At 31.1% G+C, this 21154-nt stretch overlaps 1 protein-coding gene across 1 annotated transcript in view; it reads right to left on the minus strand.

The window, feature by feature from the left end:
- The window catches only part of LOC126771097 (uncharacterized), a 96940-nt gene that overhangs the window by 29540 nt on the left and 46246 nt on the right, over positions 1-21154 (minus strand). The window contains exon 5 of the mRNA XM_050490816.1: positions 17182-17328. Coding sequence (XP_050346773.1) covers positions 17182-17328 — 147 coding nt within the window. The remainder of the gene's footprint in view (positions 1-17181; positions 17329-21154) is intronic.

Raw genomic sequence — 21154 nt, forward strand, 5'->3', positions numbered from 1 at the left:
TTAATACCAAAATTTACATCGATTATTCGTTCATACAGATTTAATTATTATAAATGTGCTGAAATAAACGCTTTGAAAAAGACAATCAGATGAAAGTACAGCGTATACTTTTCTTAAAATATTTTTTTTTTTTTATAGAATAGGAAGGCGGACGAGCATATGGGCCACCTGATGGTAAGTGGTCACCAACGCTCTTAGACATTGGCATTGTAAGAAATGTCAACCATCGCTTACATATCCAATGCGCCACCAACCTTGGGAACTAAGATTTTATGTCCCTTGTGCCTGTAATTACACTGGCTCACTCACCCTTCAAACCGGAACACAACAATATCAAGTATTGCTGTTTTGCGGTAGAATATCTGATGAGTGGGTGGTACCTACCCAGACGAGCTTGCACAAAGCCCTACCACCAGTAAATTATAATAATAATTATATAATAATAATAATTGAAATGTTGAAAATATATTTTTTAGTGATGAGTACGTTAGAAACCGTTCCTCCTCTCTCAAGTCTCTACAATTTAAGGCTTAGTCAGGACATTGCGTTTCAAATTATAAATATATTTATATATATATGTATAATGTTGAGAGAGTTTGAGCGCTTATTAAACATATACATAAGTAAGATACAACATTACCTCAGTAGCTACGTATTTATTAACGTCACCATGTAAACAAATTATGAAGATAATTAGAGATTAATAATAGCCGTATACAAATTAAAAAAAAAAAGTTATTTAAATATCGAGCTGATCTGACAATGGAACCAGGAGGTAGATGATTCAGTGGCTTCTAGTAAACCCTCGATTTTTAGACAAACTTAGTTTGTTTTAACGATTCAATATATTAATTACACGACGAAAGTGTATTTTTTTTGTTTTTATAAAGAAAGAATACTTAAAATATTATTGATTTTGCTATAATCACGTCGAATGGTACAATTCGAAATTTAAAAGTTTTTGTAATGCAAAAATAAACCAACAACAAGACCGTTTACTGAGAAGACAAGGGACAAAAAGGGAACAAATAAGAGTTTCCGATACAAAAACTTAAGCACTTCCTCGCAGGTTTGCTTCTTAGAACTAATGAAAGGTACGTAAATAGTTACCGGGGTGGACGGAACCACGCGTCGGCGCCAAAACATCGTGACGAACCAATGATTGATTGAAGTGACATTGAACCAACCAACTGCCAACTTATGTACATCCGAATGAACTTGCATTTAATAATAATAATTACATTATTGCAACAAAAGATATATATCTCTCTTAAAAGTAATTTATCTTAATTATGAAAGGTTGGATACCTATATAGTTATAAATGTATGGAAATGTAGAGAATTTTATTATAAAAAAAATTCAGTGTTACGATGACATGTCTGGCAAGGACAGATAGTGAATGGATTGCTTAAGAAAAAAATAAAGAACTTAACAGACTCATCATTTTATTAAATATGTAAGTATAATGAGGAGAACGATATATTCTATAAATTTATCTTTTATTTATTATATATGTTATTTGATATTTTACGTTAGATAAATGCATGCATCCAATCATATGATTAAAAGACTAGAGAAAGAGATGTTTAAGCGCCAACAAAACCATTCTGCAGCTTGGCGAGATAATGTACATACTTAATATAGAAGATCACATTTAAGTATATTAACAAAATAAGTTGCCATAACCACCTATTAGCAATGGAAGTAATTTTAAGTATTCCTTAAGCCATTAACGCGACACCATGATATTGAACGTTGTATTGTAGTGCATATTACTAGCGCACCAGCACACTTACTCTTTAAGCCGAAACACAACTTTACAAAGTTATATCTAGTGTTTGACACTAGAATAACATACGTGTATCAGACTAGACTAAGTCCTGCCACCAATCAAAACACCAGAATCATCACCAGAATCTATATACGTAAATAAAAATGAAACCAAATAAAACAGTTTATTGCACCCATTACTCATTTAATAAAACACCTAATGGTAGCACTTTATATCCCAAAACGGTAGCTGAAGAAATAAACGATTGTACAGTGGCCCGTAACTCTATTCTTGATCGATTTGTCATATAGCGGGGTGCGCCGTGAAACCGTTGCATTCCTTGAACTTGTTTGGGTAATTACTTTAATTTATTTGTCCTTTACACTCATGGCGTTGAGTTTGAATCGGAACCAAATGCAATTTGATAGACAATAAAATGTTATATATACAGAATCAGGTTTTACACGCGACTCTGTCTGCGTTATATTTTTCTCATAAAGCGAGTTTATTATTATGTTCAATGTCAGATTTCATTACGATCAGTGCTTATTAGCAGTCATGATTTAACAGGCAGACATAATTTACTTTCAGGTTAATAACATTGGTACGATAATTTCGTAAGTGTAAGTTTAATAATGGACAAGTAAAAATTATTAAATAACAATATTTCAAAAGCTAACTGACTAACATTTCAAACGTATTAATATAAATAACTAGTTTTCGCTCGGGGCTTCGCCCTCGTGTTAGGCAGTCAGGTGGTAGGTATGTCTTGCCTATGTCATTCTCTGTATCCCTGTCAAAGTATATAGAGAATTTGACGATGATCGACGTAAACGAAAATTCACTTTTGCGTTTATAATATTAGTTAGCACAAAATGATTTTCCTCCAACACTTATAAACCTAAAAATATCTTCAATACAGGGCGTGCTCGTTGTGACCTAATTTTCTAAACTTTTACATTACGAAACAAAAGAGTTTCATGTAATGTAACTCGTATCATTTATGCATTCAGCGTTACGTCATTCTTTGTATGCACTCACTCCACTGGCCAGGTGGTAGCGTGCGTGAATTCAAATATGATTTTCATTACACAAAAAACCGATGTCTATTTCACATTTATATGCGTCTGTATGTGTATGTATATATACAGTAATAACAGAATACTATGTTTAAAAATGTTATGCCGATATGCATACATAATTTGTCTACTAATTTATCTATTTTTTAATTTTTCCGAAAAATTTATCCGCTAGATTTATTTACAAATATAAAAAGCAAGGACACTACGCACAAGTAATTATACCAGAAATGTAAATATTTGTGTGTTTGCATGCTTGTTATTGTTGTTACTTAATCACACTCGAAAGTCTGGACAGGTTCTAATAATACTTGGTCTAGATGTAGTTTTTATCGTGGAATAACATTAAGGATATCGAATAATATTAATGAGTTGATTACCAGATAGTTACCTAATAAAACTCTAAAACTGAAGTCTTCACGTAAGGCGAAAAGAGCCGCTTTAAGCGTCACATAGCAAGATACAAAAATGTTAATGAAAATTAAAAAAATAATTGTAAGAGGAGTTCTGTCAATGATAAAAAAAAGTTATAGCTAAGTCTATGGGAAAAATCATCAGGCACTAGTACATCATTTTCAACCTCATAAATACCGTTTACGGAGTATTTATTTTACAATACTGGGTCTTTTTTGGAATGGCAAATAAATGGCAAATAATAAATACATCATCTGTTAAATATTTAAATATTAAAAACTACAGTATACGTGTTTAGTAGTAATACGGTTATTATGTAATACGCTCAATTACTCGAATCCGCTCGGATCGAATCCGTTTATTGTACCGGTATTAATGTGTTTATTTGAATAAAATAATAATTATGAAATTAGAACGCTATTTTTTACTTAAGATCAAGTCTCATTAATCTATATAAACGACTTGCATGTAATTAATGTTTTAACATACCTAATATATCGTTATATAACTTGCATGAGTAGATCATTAGTATTTTTTTATGATTTTATATAACAATATGTAGTTCTAAGCTTGTCTATCGCTACTCGTAATTACGAATGCAACTTAATTTGCATTGTACTGCAATATAGGTTATATGCAATAACATTTTAATTCAGAATATTTTTCTTATCGAACATTAAATTTTACTTTATGAAGACGAACAACACGAACGTACTCGTAAGGTATAATACAAATAAATAGATATATCGTTTATAAATATCCATTCCGATTAAAATCGAACCCGTGGTTGATATTGGAGGCAAATGTCGTATTACTTCACGATATGTCTAAGACTATAAAATTAATTGTCAAACGGTTTAAAAAGCTGATAATATTAGTGAATATAAAAGTAAACTAAAACATATGTATTAGACAATATTTTAACTTGTCCAAGCAAGAAAATTGTAACGAAATTATATACCTGTCTCATTTCAATGTTATGTTTTTATGAGTAACTAAGTATCGTGTACCGATAATATATAATGAAAAAGAAAATTATAAATATGTATACAACACTGTCTGTGTAGGTACCACACACTCATTAGATATTCCACCGCAAAACAACAGTACTTGGTATTGTTGTGTTCCGGTTGGAAGGGTGAGTGAGCCAGTGTAATTACAGGCACTAGGGGCATAACATCTTAGTTCCCAAGGTTGGTGGCGCATTGGTGAATTAAGCGATGGTTAACATTTCTTACAATGCCAATGTCTATGGGCGTTGGTGTCACTTACCATCAGGTGACCCATATGCTCGTCTGCCAACCTATAATATAAAAAAAAACATTAATGCAATAAATACTAATATTATAAATGCGAAAGTAACTACCTGTCTTCTAGACTTTCATGGCTAAACCACAGCATCAATTAAGATGAAATTTAACATGGAGCAAGTTTGAACCCCAAGGAAAAACAGTATGTTTTTTTTTCAAATTCCTTCCCCTATCACGCGAGCAAAGCCGCGGACGAAAACTAGTATAACATAATAACGCGGTTCGGATTGCTTGTGCAAAAATATCCTTATCTGGGAGTTATACACATCGTATAATACTCCTCTAATGGGTTTTCGGCACTTGAAAACTAGCCAGGAAAGATAAAACGCGCGTCTGGTTACTCACGAGCGTCCAAATTGATGTATCACTACACTTTAGTGCTTTTAGTGCTAAAAATTGACTCCACAATTAAATACTCTTGTCTTGACTTAACCTGCGCATGTGTGTGTAATATTTGATCCATCGATAGAAATTGACTGAAATTCGTATCTTACATTAAACGAAGAACGAATGAATGGGTAAGAACTGCCATTGCCTGGCGTCACTTCTACTTAAAATTTAACGTAATCATAAACGGCCTTTCTTTTAAACATTGATAAGAAAAGAAAATGTTTAATAAAACACTGATTTCTCTCTTTCTGTCGTTATTGATTTGACATTCGAGAGAAGAACACACAGCACTGTTTAACTAATCACCCGCAATGTTTATACGGCCGTATATCACATTGTGAGAAGGAAGGTTTGTATAATATGTATTATAATACATTTTTATATATGGCGGACGAGCATACGGGCCACATGATGGTAAGTGGTCTCCAACGCCCATAGACATTGATATTGTAATAAATGTTCACCATCGCTTACATCGACAATGCGTCACCAACCTTGGGAACTAAGATGTTATGTCCCTTGTGCCTGTAATTACATTGGCTCTCTCACCCTTCAAACCGGAACAAAACAATCAGATTTTCTGTCAAGAAATTCTTAATAGTTGTCCGGAATTAGAAAGGTAGTGTTACTCATCTGTGCCTCGGAAAGTACGTTAAACCGTTGATCCTACGCCTGTTCTCTCTGGTGGTATTAGTATTCCGTTTAATCGGGCTATGTGTGTGAGACGCCTATGTTCGCATACACACGCACCTAAGTCAGACTTTCTTTGATATTAGCAGCCGTAGTCGAAATTCGATCATTATTATTACTTTTTTTATTTACTGAAAATATGCCGACGAACGATCGAACGTCGATTCAAGTAGAACATTTTGAGTAATAATACATTAAATATCTGAAAACAATACTTAATATGCGTATGAAGAAATTGCGTAAGCGACAGCCAACTATTAGTATCGTCAGGCTTTAAATCTAGGTGTTGTTGACCTCTCTTACCTAACCAAGCCACACCTCGTGGGTCTAATGTTGCAATACTTGACATTTACGTATTCATACAGAATCAACAGTTCCCGTACTGTGTGATTAAGGAACACTTATAAAGTAATACGTAATGTGCGAAGATCTTATCCAACATGAAATTTTTAGCTAAATTATTTCCGTTAAGGCCTTTCAAATGCTTGAGCATCTTACTCGAAAACAATCTACACGTTATTTGTTTACATACACATCAATATCTACTTAAACTTTATAATATAAATACGAAAGTAACTGTGTCTATTGCGCTTTCAAGGCTAAACAACTTACCCGTTTTAATAAAATTTTACATAACGCATGCTTGAACCCTAAGGACGGATATAGGCTACGTTTTTTAACTAGTACCGGCGGCTCTTCTCTTAAAACTCGGGCGAAGTCACGGGCGAATACTATTTATTTATATGTTTATTATTAACACCATAAATACATATCTAAGTTTTGTCTTTATAATTGATGTTAAACAAATAAGAAAACATTAATCTTACAATGAGGTCATTGCCTTTATAAATAAGTCAGGCGCATATAAAAATACCTAAACCTGCTTTAAGCTGCTTATTCATAAATTGTTTGAATTTTGTAAAGGAGTTTTAATAAATATATTTTTAGCTTGTAAAAAAAAATATGCTTAATGTCATTTTTTATTTTCCTTATCAGTGATTTTATAATTTAAAGAATACATGAGAGATGATCAAAGTCAGATTACTTATCTGACTAAATACTGAACGCTCATTGGTCAAATATTGACTATAATCGTCATTGACTGCTATCAACCAATGACAATAAAGATTGAAGTAAAACTTGTTCATTTGTCTTTAATCCGCGTCTCAAAGACTTACCTACAGTTTTGAGACGTACGCGTATGTACATACTTTCTTATATGTTTATGTATTGTGCAAAAATGATGTATAATTGCTTACATAGAACAGAAAGTAACTAGAGTATACAAAAAAGAAAGGAGAGAAATCTTCGATGATGATACAAATTACGACTTTAGTCTACATTATAACTGTAATATTTATATTCTAATAAAATACGAATGCGCTGCAAATATTCATAATTTCTTTTTTTTTTTTTTTTAAATAGCTTATTTGGCTCGCGCGTCATCTGTTGCATGATCATGTAATTAGTTCAAAAGTTGTAAAGTTCTTATTTAAAGAAATTGTGTTATATATATTCATTTATGAAATCCCTTTTTATATTCACCATTCAATTTAGTTGCTTTTTACAAATGATTCATGAACATCTTTATAGATTACATTTTTCTTTGCATAAAAAAATTTACCTCCCCCATTATAGAATCTTAGATTCCGAGATATATTAAAAAACAAATGCAAAGATTACGATTGATATTTATTAACACAACATAAAATATAATGTTACTGTATCGAGTAATGACGTACGTCCCAAATATTATTATATATAAAATTATTTTAAACCTTATTATATTTTTCTTATATTAAAATGTAAAGAATATTTTGATTGCCGCAATAATCAATGTTGACAGTTTGATTATAAGTCAACCACCTACACTACTCCACTATGTCACAAATCTTCACGTAAGTGCTACAGCAATCATAGCACAGCAAAGTACAACTTCAAAAGGATTGAATGCAATGAATACATAAAATCTTTAAACTATATGTATATTAAAACAATTTGGAATGAGTTTTAACTGCTATGTATGTATGTAACAACATAAAATAAAAAACCCGTTTTTATTTAATAGCTAATCTTAAAATCTATACGAATTGTATTTATATTATTTCAGGAAGCTTTGAAGACGAAAACAGACGTAAGACGAGACACGAAAAAATGCATTAATTGATGTGACGAGAATGAGAGAGACCGAATATAACTATATATAGTCTAATGAAGTACACACGTTGTTTAAAAACAAACCTTATTTATGTTTATTTAAGAACTATATTAATAGGACTCATTTTGCAGTAATTAATTATGTCCGTACTATAAAATGTAAAAAAGCAACTCAAATAGCGAATATTTAATCACGTTCATGATTATTTATTTGTCTAAATACACATATTTTAAGAGCATATAGTCCAAAAGCTATATTATTCAATATTTGTAATTATATTTTTTTTAGTAATCATATTTCAAGATATAAAATATGTATATATATGGATAACTGACATGAAATAAAATTGTGGCTTATTAATAAAATACAGTAAAAACCATTCAGAGACAAAAATAAAGCTAACTTATGCTTTGTTTACACAAGTTATAATTATAGATATTTTTTTTACATTCTTGGAACAATTATAAGGTGAGGAAGCAATAAATAAGGCGTGGGAGTGCCTGACGATTGGGTTCCTGGAGGTGGGCTTTGAACGTTAATGGAGGAAGAGATCTGACGACGCGATGACATCGGATGGAACTAAGCAATTATAATTGAGTTACTATCGTTAACTGTCTGTGGAATATAAAAACTATTTAAATAAAAATAATAATCCCAACTAATATTATAAATGCGAAAATTACTTTTTTATTTAATAATAATATCCTGGGACATTTTTCACACACGGCCATCTGATCCCAAATTAAGCTTGTACAAAGCTTGTGCTATGTAACCAGACAACTGATATACTACATATACTACTTTTACATATACTTTTACATATACAAACAGACATATTCATGCACACAAATGTCTGTCCTGGGTAGGAATCGAACCCACAACAATCGGCGTGAAAGGCAAGTGTTCTACCAACCACGCCAACCGGCTCGTCATTTGTTTGTTACGCTTTCACTGTCTAACTACTTAATCGATCATCTTGAATTTTTGCTTAAGCATTGTCAGGCGTACAGAAAAGGACGTAGCGTACCTAACACCTCCACAATAACACGCGAGCGAAGCCGCGGTCGGGAAATATGTACTAAGCTCTATTTATCTCACTCTTTTCTGAATCTACTAATATCGTTGTACGAATTAAGTTTTCGAGACTTTCACAACGACAACGAGCGGTCGATACGAGTATTTTAATTAATTAATTGTATAAATTAAAAACAGATCTAGAAACATTTAGAAATGACCTGTATCCAATTATAATTTTCTAATATACGGACGCGCATATTGATGTGTGAGTGTCTGTATGTGTAAAACATGACATAGGCAGCACTAAATGCTCACAATATTAAGTTCTATTTATCTATTCTCATAAAAACCACTTTTTATATAACAGCTTCCTGTTACGTTGAAAGTTATGTTCTTATTTTTATCCTCAATGACGAAACACTTGTAAGACTTCGTCACATGACTCTTACAACCAATATCGAGTATTTAAGATAAAATAAAATATATGTAATGTATAAAGAAAAAATAGCCTTTAAGCTATCAAACTGCAATCAATGTTTATTTCATCATGTTTAATTAATTATCGAACACCACTTTATACTTGATAAAAAAGAGCAAACTACGAGATAATTTTTCTCTACATTAAACGTGTAGCGCTTAAATATAAATGTAAGTGAATGTAAATATTAATGATAATCAACCCGTTTGATGTCGTTAGTACATTACGTATGTCGAAAAACAATTATTTCGATAATTCAATTTTATCAAACGCTATTTGAATAATCAAAGGGGATTAATTAAATAAATTTATATTTACACAAAACAAATATGACTGAGATGGCGCAGCGGTTGAAACTTAAGCGAAGATTGTTATTTCAAACCCGGGTAAGTACCGGTGTATTTTCTTTTATTTATAATTCATTAAGGAAAACATCGTAAAAAATGTGAAACGCTGAAACGTGAAATGTTGAATTAAAATTATTCACATGTGTATCCACTAATCCGAATTGGAGCAGTGTGGTGTTATAAGCTCCTAACCTTCCCTCATACTTGGCCCAGAAAAAACCCAGATACAAATTTTAAATGAGTCGCATCATTTATTAAGAAATCTCGTTGCACAGTCCGCAAAATGTTATTACTACCCACACGTAGCACACTTTCTTCTATTGAAAGAAACATCCACCCACGAGAGTATTGACACGGTTCGTACCGGTTTCAAAATCTTATGATTTCCGAGTTTTGATATGTTATGTAACTGTTTCAGATAGATTGTCCGTTATGCTACGCTCGGCGCATCACACGTCTAGTTATTATATGTTAACATGATACTAACTGTCAACGGATGTCCATCGAACTAAATCTTATGTTCTTTTAAGATAGATTTTTATTTTATCCTGGGACATTACATTATCCACACACTGCCATCTGATCCCAAACTAAGCAGAGACTATGGAAACCAGACAACTGATATACTACATATACTACTTTTCTTTTGTAAATACATACTTATATAGATAATTATAGACAGACTCAGGACAAACAGACATGTTCATGCACACAAATGTCTGTCCTGGGTGGAAATCGACCCAACAACCTTCGGCGTGTAAGGCAAGTATCTACCAACCACGCCAATCGGCCCATCAAAGATTTACTCATCGACGAAACATGTATTAAGAGAATAAATACGATAAGGGCAAATCCGGTTTTATGCCTAGGCCTACACACACGATACACTACACGACAAGCCTACAGGCCTAGTCAGCCGAGGGAGTTAGAAAAAAAAAATCTACATATTATAATTTTACTTTAATCGCTTTGGAAAGATACGGTTTCTAATGACAGTTCCTATGATAAGGGAAGTAACTACATCACAATTGTATTATATTTAGTCAGTAAATATTTTTTATTTTGATATTATCAACGATTTTTTATGATAATGCATAAGTTCATTTAACTACTGAAAGGAGTTATTATTAGGTGCTATTTAATAAAATAAACTTCCTTCAGTGACAAATTATATAAAAAATTAATAAAATGTAAATTAAGCAGTGCTTGCCCGAGTTGAACGCGAAACCTTATTTTTAATATTCAATGTTCTAACCTAGTGGCTATCTCGACTTATGTATTTTATTATTATACAAATATGCTATATAAAGGTTAAAATATATCGCGAAAGGACTTGTATTAATTACATAATAAAAAACCTAACTAGCTGTGCGGTTTTATCTGAACAAATTACAAACTCGCATCTTTATAATATAGAATATACATAATGTGATAAATTACAGTATAATTTTTTTCAACAACATGTATTTTTAAACTTTCACGACGTTATCAAATTTTATTGTTAAACTGAACGTCATAAATGATTGGGCTATTAAAAAGAAATCGAATCGTGAAACGAAGAATCATGAATACGTTGTGTTGGAAATACGGAAACGTTTAAGATGCTCGCATGTCGGAAATATTGTTAGATATGTGTTATATGATTGAAATTTTATAACAATAGTTTCGTTATCTTCGTGTAAAATATATTCCGTAACAGCCTGTGAATGTCCCACTGCTGGGCTGAAGGTCTCCTCTCCCTTTTTGAGGAGGAGGTTTGGAGCTTATTCCACCACGCTGCTCCAGTGCCGGGATTTTGGAATACACATGTGGCAGAACTTCAGTGAAATTAAACACATGTAGGTTTCCTCACGATGTTTTCCTTCACCGTAAAGCACGAGATGAATTATAATCAAAAAATATATTACGAATGTCAATTGTTATTCTGTTACGACTCCTTTACGGTGAACAAAACCGACTTTTGGTGACTATTTTGATGCGTATAGCCTTCAAATGTTATTACCTGGGTGGCTACTATACTTGAATAATTAATTCAATCAAGTCAATTGTAATTCTACTAAAAGCATTAATTATTTAAAATTATATTATAGCTAAAGCTGTCACCTAATATAAGCAAATTTTAATAAAATACAGCAACAATAACAGAATTAATAGCATCGAATGATCGATTAAAGATGCCACACACATTGTTTAGTGGCGTTTATAAAACAGCAATGCGTTTCCGCTGTATGACGGACACTTTGATGCATTAACGTCCAATGTAAGCTATATTAGCAAATGTGAGTACGTTTAAAGTTACTTACGTATTTCTAAACTTATCCCGGTCTTATGCGCATTTATATCTACCATTAAAATTATCCACATATATATCAAGCCTCTTCTTTGTTATGCATTTATAATTACTTGTTATTAATAGTTATATATAAAATGAAATTTTTGCCACGACTGTGTTGAAAATGCATTACTGTTTTAGTTTGAGCACATTTTATTTTTACCGTTAAACTTTTACTAGAAGTATTAAAATAGCTAATAAAGTTTATTTAAAATTAGTTTTAAAGATTGAGAATTGTTTATTTCTTACAACGTTCTGTGACAAAAAAGATTTTTTTTTATACTAGCCGCGTGAGTTTTGGGAATTCTCATTTCTTCATTACCATTAAGCTTCCTAAGCCCATTTTTCCTTAGGGGATTTCATTATATATAAGTACTTCGTATGTAAAATTTAATGGTTTTAATGTCTAGAACTGTTTAGCCAGCATTGTATGACAGTGTTTTATATTTATGAAATTAAATTCAATTGTATTTTATCTATGAGAGATGATCTTTTTTTTTATCCCACACACTAGCCTGTTAAACGTCGAAACAATAGCAAGTTGCGAATGTATTTAATGGCACAAATTACAACATTGTTTTACCGCTCAAGTACTGCGAAAGAAGTTGCTATTTGAGCAACAATAAGAAGGTATACCTATGTAGGTGTATGTAAGAATGGTTTTGTACTCTTATATGTCGCTCCCATTGTATCCAAAATATTATAATATAGGTACATGTATTTTAAAGTCGGTATGTTAATAATTATTGACTTTATAAGTTAAATTATAGTTAAGTATATTAAATTAAATATATAATTTCGATGATAAATATTTTTACATTTTATAAATAACAAACTAATATTTTCAAAGCAAGCCATCTTATAATCTAAGCGTGATATATCAATTCATTTTTAAAAACTGTTTGTTAAACAATTACTTTAAAATAATATTATTTTCTAGTGTATAATATTACTATTAGTTTAGAGTTGTATATATTAGATATATTATTGTAACTTTTATATCTTTTCAATTAATAACTTGATATGTGTCCTACCTTTTACTCGATATCCAATTAAAGTTCCCCAATGATTCTTCAAATCTTCAATTTCGGTTCGAATATTAAGTTCACTAGAAAATATTTTCTGCTGACCGAGCAAATTCTTGCGGTTACTTTTGTCAGGTTGAAAAAACGAAACGAATTTATGGAGCGGGCTCATTTTGCTAAATCTTCGTGACCGTTCTTAAAACTTTTTTGCACAGTTCTACCGGCGAATCGAGCGTCTAACGGTGGTCAGAAACGAGCATGTCACACTTGGATTAATTTGAAGCCTTAAAGTTGAATAACCAGACGATTTGATTAATCGTTACTTCAAAGCTCGATACGTCTTTACATTTTTTATGACACTTAAAAACAAATCACTGTACAATTGTCAGAGGAGATATTTTTTTGTGTTAGCTGTCCGAACGCTCGCGCAACAGTGTCGCCTGCCCTCGTCTATCGCACACTTTCTTCAGGCTGTCAAGAGACTTTCAATGAGTAACGCTCACCTCTATATAAAATCAGAACCGTGGGATTCGTATCATCATTTTATAAAATAAATTAACTTAATTAATTTTATCTACATTAAATAACAAAAAAACGAACTAAATAATACAAAACGACCGTTTTTCCAATTTAACCTGGACGAACTACGTGTTATTATTAGTATTAAAAATTCTGACAGTATTATTATTCTTATCGAGTTCTTGGGAATGCGTTTTAAGCAATTAATTTGGCCTGATTATGAAACATTAGCCCGAACTGTAGGTATAATCAAAAAAATGCACACGAACGGAATGTCACCGAAATGTACTTATTATGTAAACTTCGTATTACGTATACGAGTATACTTAAGAGACAATTAAAATTTATAAGCGAACATTATTTCAGTAATTATATGTAATAAAACGAGTGCCAGTGTATTAGTGATGAAGGTACAATTTCGACTTAACTACACTTTCTTTTTTAATTTAATTATGTTGAAAATAACATTATATATATAATATAATATATACTAAATAAGTAAATATTTAATTTTATATTTCTAAAATCCGCGATAAACCAAAGCTAAAACCATTCGTATGTGCCAGTTTAAATTTCATTAATGTAAAAATATTACAAAAATTACATAAATATAATAATCAGGAAAATAAAAAAAATAATTGGATCATTCTTTGAGAAATAATTTCAACAGTGAAATAAGGTTATTTTTATAACAAGTTTTACCGAATTAAAGTTGGACGTTGCTCCAGATTTCAAAATACTGAAAAATAGCCGGTCAAGTTGATTTAACCTTAAAAGGAAGTAAGCAATTATGTAATTAATTTAAATACAGGTAGGATATAGTTCTACATTTGCCAAGGTTAATGATTTATGTTTAATAAATTCTGTATTATATATATTTAATTACTCAAATTAAATAAAAAATCTTACACTTATTAAATCTACTGAAATATTTAGACTTAAACTTTGATTAAAAATACACAACTGTTCATTTTTGTTATATAATATTTTTTAACATGTGTTAGATGTCGTGATCAAATGATGTCATCGTGAAAGTTTAAAAAAACATAAGATATACACAAGGCAGCGATTTTGCTAATATTTCACTTGTTTTTCGTTTTACACGTTTTTTATTTATCTATTTTTTGCGTTTAATAGTCCATTTATTGAGAAAGGTTATAGACTATATAACATCTCGCTGTGAGTCACGGGGGCGAAGCAGTTATGGTTAACGCTCGAGAAACCTCATATTATATTTATAATTTTTAAATACAAAACAAAACGATATAAGAATAAAAGGTTTTAATACTCTTTTAAAAACACGAATGTCGTTATTGTTTTGAAAAGTTTTTTCGAAAATTAATGTTTTTATTAAATACATTGAATATATATGTTTATAATAGTGCACAAGTGCATATTATGTATGCGTCTCGATTCTCGATGTCACCGCCTAACTGTGACATCAATTCCATCGCGAACAAAGAAATTTGGCAACTCCTTTCTTTGTCGCACTTCCAAAAAATGGAATTCCTTACCAGCTCACGTGTTCCCCTCCTCTTACAACCCGGGTTCCTTCAAACGAGGCGTGAAGAGGCATCTTGCGGGCCGGCAAGGCGAAGGCGGCTAGTGCAGAACGTTTTTCCCGTCTGTACTGGCCGTCGTCGCGTTTACTTTGACTCTACTACCACTTACCATCAGGTGGAGTAGAGTCATTTGCCCTCCCGGCGAATATAAAAAATGCGTCTAATGAGATGGCAGTTCCACAAGACAGAGATTAGACGCGAGATCGACTTTTTTAAATGCCTTCCGAAGCAGCACAATGTATTAACCTATGCCTGACCGAGCTGATATTGAAAATTACAAAAGAAATATTTTTTCATATTTTAATCTTTTATTGCACCAACAACATAATAAAATAATTTGAACCTCACATTTTAATTTGAAAAAAAAAACCATATCTGAATAAGGATTTTAAAACTTACAACGTTTGATAGACAACAAATTTTGATGAAATAAAGACTAAACGGTACCTTGAGGTATTCCTTATAATAGTTTAATTATTTACAGTTTCGATGACTACCCCCGACAAACAGCCATATTAACTTAAAAAGAGATTTCACAGACAGACAGTTTAATTTTATTTATTTGTATAGATTGAATAGACTTTAAAAAATTTAACATTATAAATGTAATTTAAAAGTTTTAAGAAAATAAGTCAATCGGGTTTATGCGAATTGATTGTTTTCATAATTATTATCTATACTTAAATGATATACGCATACAGATAAATCTAAGTCACATCTTTGAAATCATCCTAAAATTCGATATAAAAATCTTTACTAGACAAAATCTAAACACAAATCAATTGTCTTAAAAAAAATCTCATAACAAACTCAGTACGGATTACTACGGAACTCGATTTCAAGTGACCTCTACGCGTAATTAATATTTTTTGTTGATATAATTAAGACCGACAATTATTCCCCCTAGAGACTGGAGCCCTGCGCAAGCGATCTCGTGGCGCTCCTCGTTAAGACGGAAAGGGTACCGCTAGTTTTTAGTGGGTATTCCGATGATCGGGGCGCGCTCAGCGCCTCGGGGAAAACGCAAAATGCGTTTTTCAAACGTAAAAAAAAAAGCCAATTATATTAGCCACTTGAGAGTAAGCGAACACAACGACACGTAAGGCATTATACATTCCATAGCTAAATTGTCTATAAAAAATATTAATCATGGTCTTTCTTCCTTATATTATAAATATTTATATATAATATAAATAAATGTCATCCGTCACGTCTGTCTATATTATCTTGTTTAGGTATGTTTATCAGTTGTGAATATCTGGCAGTAATTAGCTAAGGTAGCGCATAACATGTGCTGGTTACATAAATAAAAATCCATGCTACCCACGACCTTCAATGACAAGTGCTGCTTGAATAATACTGTAATATCTAGCGATACAAATTTTGTTGAATTGATTAATATGTTTATTTATTTATTATTAATTTTATAAGTAACTATCGGTGGTTAATATATGATATGCTACAACAACTAATAAACTTAATTTAACAAATGCGCACAAAATAAAAAAGGATTATTTAGCATCAATAATAATTAAACCCCCAAATAAACCTTCGATAAACAAGAAGAAATTATAAATAATATTTTTTCATTTCTTTATGAATACCCTTGTTATACTTGTTTTATAATTGTTTAATTTCTTTTTATATTATTAATATAATAATGATAAAAAAAAATGTTTCATTTAAATTGTTAAAAGACTTTCCTTTGACAAATTAAAATTGTTATTAAATTCAAAATTGATATTATAGTTTTAAAAAGCGACATCTATGGTTATATACGCGAATTTCTTCACTTCGTGCACAAATATAACCACAGAAAGTAGCAACGTTTTTTTAACATCGCCGAGAGATGGCATTACTAGTGTCATTCTTTAACTTTTCACGTAGACAAGGTACCTAGTTAACAAATTATGAAAGTCAATATATAGAAATGCAATATGTTATTTGTTGGTAATAATAAAAATAATAAATGTTGTTGTTTACGTGTAATAAATATATCCTTATTATGTAAATAATGATACCTAACAGTTTGTGGTTGAAACATAATGATGGATTACAGAGCAAGGTTAGATTATCGTATCAGCTTACCTTTGCTAGTCGAGAGTGTGTTAGGTCTTTGCGCAGGTGCTCTGTGTGGAACGGGTTTCCGTGGTGAGGGGGGTGGAGCGAGGGAGGTGCGCGCGCGCATCGCCACGGGCGACGAAGACAACTTTTGAACCACTCCATTTTTCTTCGCTGAAAATTTTACGTAATATTTAATTAACTTGCAAATGGAACAATTGTCACAGAAAACCGGAAATTTCTTTATTGAAATGTCGTTGATCGATCTAGATTGATGTTGGAATTCGTTTTTTACTTGCAGTCTCTTACATTTTAATGAAAGTTATTTAAAATTGGAAGTCATACAATATATAATACGACTAATAGATTTTTCGGATAAGTATTTTAATTGAAATTAACTATACAATACGAAAAAGCGGCTGATTTTTTAATGCACCTTTACGTTTGTACAAACAAAGGATTTGTTTTCATATCCATAACTCCCGGGAAACAGTTAAATGCAAACATTTGTAACTGAAAAAGAAAAATGCTGCTGAACTATTAACATTACTACTCGGGAATCCAATTGTTTTTTTCCAAAAGAAAAAGTTTGATGTGTGTATGTTTATTTTATAGCGAATATTGTAAATGTTGGGTAAAATTGTTCTCACTATAGAACTCCAGGTACAATCCAAACGAAATGCCATGTCTAACTAGTTTATACAAATCAGAAAGATTTGTTATCTGTTATAAGAGATTGCAAAATCGGATCGGTCTTAAATCTTTTATTTATATTCGTTTTCATTTGAAATAGGAGCACATAAATAATAAATATTACTATTACTAGTTAAAAATGGAACACGTTCGTATTCCTTTTCATTTTGTTTTGTTAAAAAAAAAACTTTTATAAATAATATTCTTACATAAAACCTTTTTTGTTATAACTTTACGTATTTCATTACTGTTATATTATTTGTTTCGGTGATGATTTGTCTCGTGACTTACGAACTTACGTAGTATTTATAAACAATATAACTTTGTATAATCTGTAATGCAGATCGTTCAATCGACAATACATCCAACTTTATATGGTCCTATAAAGTTAACATTTATTTTCAATGTTTGGTAATTATATATATTTAAATAATAATAAATTAATTAAAAATAAAATACCGATGATGTAAATTTTTAGAAGGAAACGCATAACCAATTTTCGCAGATAACACGCCTTTCATTGAATTCATTTCAACACTTTGTAGGAAATAAAGTCAAGCAACTGTCGATAATTGTCATAAGGATTTACGAGTTTTTAATAATGTACTCCATAGTTGAGCTATAATTAAAAAGTAAAGATATTTTTCGTTACAGTGTTTATTTTTTTATTAATACCTACGAGTTTTTACGAGTCGAGATGGCCCAGTGGTAAGAACGCGTGAATCTTAACCGATGAACGTGGGTTCAAACCCGGGCAAGCACCTCTGAATTTACATGTGCTTAATTTCTGTTTATAATTCATCTCGTGCTTTTCGGTGAAGGAAAACATCGTGAGGAAACCTGCATGTGTCTAATTTCATCGAAATTCTGCCACATGTGTATTCTACCAACCCGCACTGAAGCAGCGTGGCGGAATAAGCTCCAAATCTTCTCCTCAAAAAAGGGAGAGGAGGCCTTAGCCCAGCAGTGGGACATTTACAGGCTGTTACTGTTACTACTGTACTGTTACCTACGAGTTACATATTATATGCTATTTGCAAATTGCTCTGCTTTGTAGGCACCACAAAAGGTCCTTAAGTAATATAACTTCATTGATAATAAAACACTATTTTATCTTACCATTTATAACCACTTTAATTTGACTTCCTAAGTTCCGATAAAAACTTTGCCAAGAATCATGATGCAAGACGCCATTTTTTTAGTAATCAACAATAAATTTCAAAGTCAAAGTTGTTTATTTATCTTTATTCCTCCTGCTATTGGCTATACTTCATTGTAAATATAATTAAAAACTTAAAACATTATACCTACTTATTTTTTTACAATGAATATTGTTATAATTGAATATCAACAAATGTAAACTAATCGAACTAGTTGCTATTTGACATACATTTTTAAAGGACAACTTCAGAGCTGGCTATTGTTTAAAGTGAACAGAATAATGGCGCAATGTATTATGAAACATGTATCGCGAGGGTTACCAGGTAAGAAATATTCTTGCGGACACTTCCGTTTTTTAATGTGAATAAAATACTAAAGAAACCGTGTCGTGTAGCGTTAGCAATTTTCTGGTCTTAACAAAATAGATACAATTGGACTGTAGAAACTTAAACGCGACTAATATTTTTATTATTTTTTATAAATAAACTTATGAAATAATTAAGCTTAATTTGTCGCTAATTGTTTCTAACAACCTTTTATGTCCGTTTTTTTAATTACATGTGGTAGCTCCGATCATGAGCATTTGTCTATCTATACTTTTAAAATGAAGGATTACATTACGATAAAGTTTAAAACAATCAAAACACACGCTCATTACACTACGGTGCTAAAACGTATAAAATTATTGTTTCTACATCATACACGGTAATGGTTTCTTTGTTTCTTGTATTACATTTATTTTAATTCGTTCTAATTAATGTTTGTGTTATGTTCACAACAATTTAACGACTTTTTGATGTAAATTTCAATTATATTATAATAGAGGAGACGCATGTAAATATATTGTAATGTGATTTTTTTGTTCTGTAAAATAGTTCTCAGACTTGAATAAAATCGTATCTAATCTGTGTAGTAGTAATGTAAAGAATATGTTGTTAGTAAAATATAGGGTGACAAACTTTGGTAGGAAAATATTAATTTATAACTTACTGTTATTTTAAAGTTAAGCTACGAAAACATTTTAGTTAAACTTGAGTTCACAAAGATTCAAAATCACAATATAATGATGGATTAAAAGAAATACATGACTCATGTGTCTGGTAAATTAGGATTTTAAGCCTCATAACATAAATTTATATATAATATAACATATGTATAAAAAATAAAATAAATTTTATAAAAAAATTAATGTAGTCTGAAACTGGTACTATAAATGACGTAACTTATCATTAAATTTTAATATAATGCTACAAATTTAACGCTCAATAAATATTAAATTAAAATCTTTATAACAAACTTTAAACGATAAAAAGTTTAACGTAAAAAATACTTTCTGTTTTGAATTACAAATATAATACTCATATATATTATATAACAAATCAAAACGGTTCTGTCGTTGAAAATGAAATTCTATTCATTTATCACAAAGCGGACAATCGATTGCAATTTATAAATTATTCAGCACAAATTGTTTACGGATTGTTGTACAGCATTAAGTACAATGATTTGTGACAAACACGCTCTTCGTGAAGATAAAAATATATTCTAGATATAGAAAGAAACTAAAATGGATACACTATCCAAGGCTTGAAACGCATGACGGTACGTTAACGTGTTAATTACTTTAATTATTTAGAATGTAAGCTCATTTGGAGCCCCAGCGTTATATATTAATCATGTATATTGGGAAACCTGACGTTATCCTGCTTATATATATACATATACCAATAAACATGGCGATCGGTTGAAAGCTATAAAATTTGATGTACTGCATGTGGCGTACTGATGTACGCCATCTAGCGACGAGTTATACACAGAGGATGGTATAAAAACCTTCTCCATTGAAATATGTGCCTACTTTCACGAAAATTAATGAAGCTATTAAAATGAAACATATATAACAACATTTATTTTATTTATAATTTGATCTATAGGTATATCAAAGATTCGTAACAGTCTGTGAATGTTCCACTGCTGGGCTAAGGCCTCCTCTCCCTTTTTTGAGGAGAAGGTTTGCAGCTTATTCCACGCTGCTTCAATGCGGGTTGGTGGAATCAAGGATTACTTAAAATAAAATTCTACTATTCCTTTATTTCCTATTTTTTTTATACAATTAATCTTTAAAATAATTCCTGAAGGCCTGGCC

Source organism: Nymphalis io, chromosome 10 (genome assembly GCF_905147045.1).
Source record: "Nymphalis io chromosome 10, ilAglIoxx1.1, whole genome shotgun sequence".
In the NCBI taxonomy this organism is placed as follows: domain Eukaryota; kingdom Metazoa; phylum Arthropoda; class Insecta; order Lepidoptera; family Nymphalidae; genus Nymphalis; species Nymphalis io.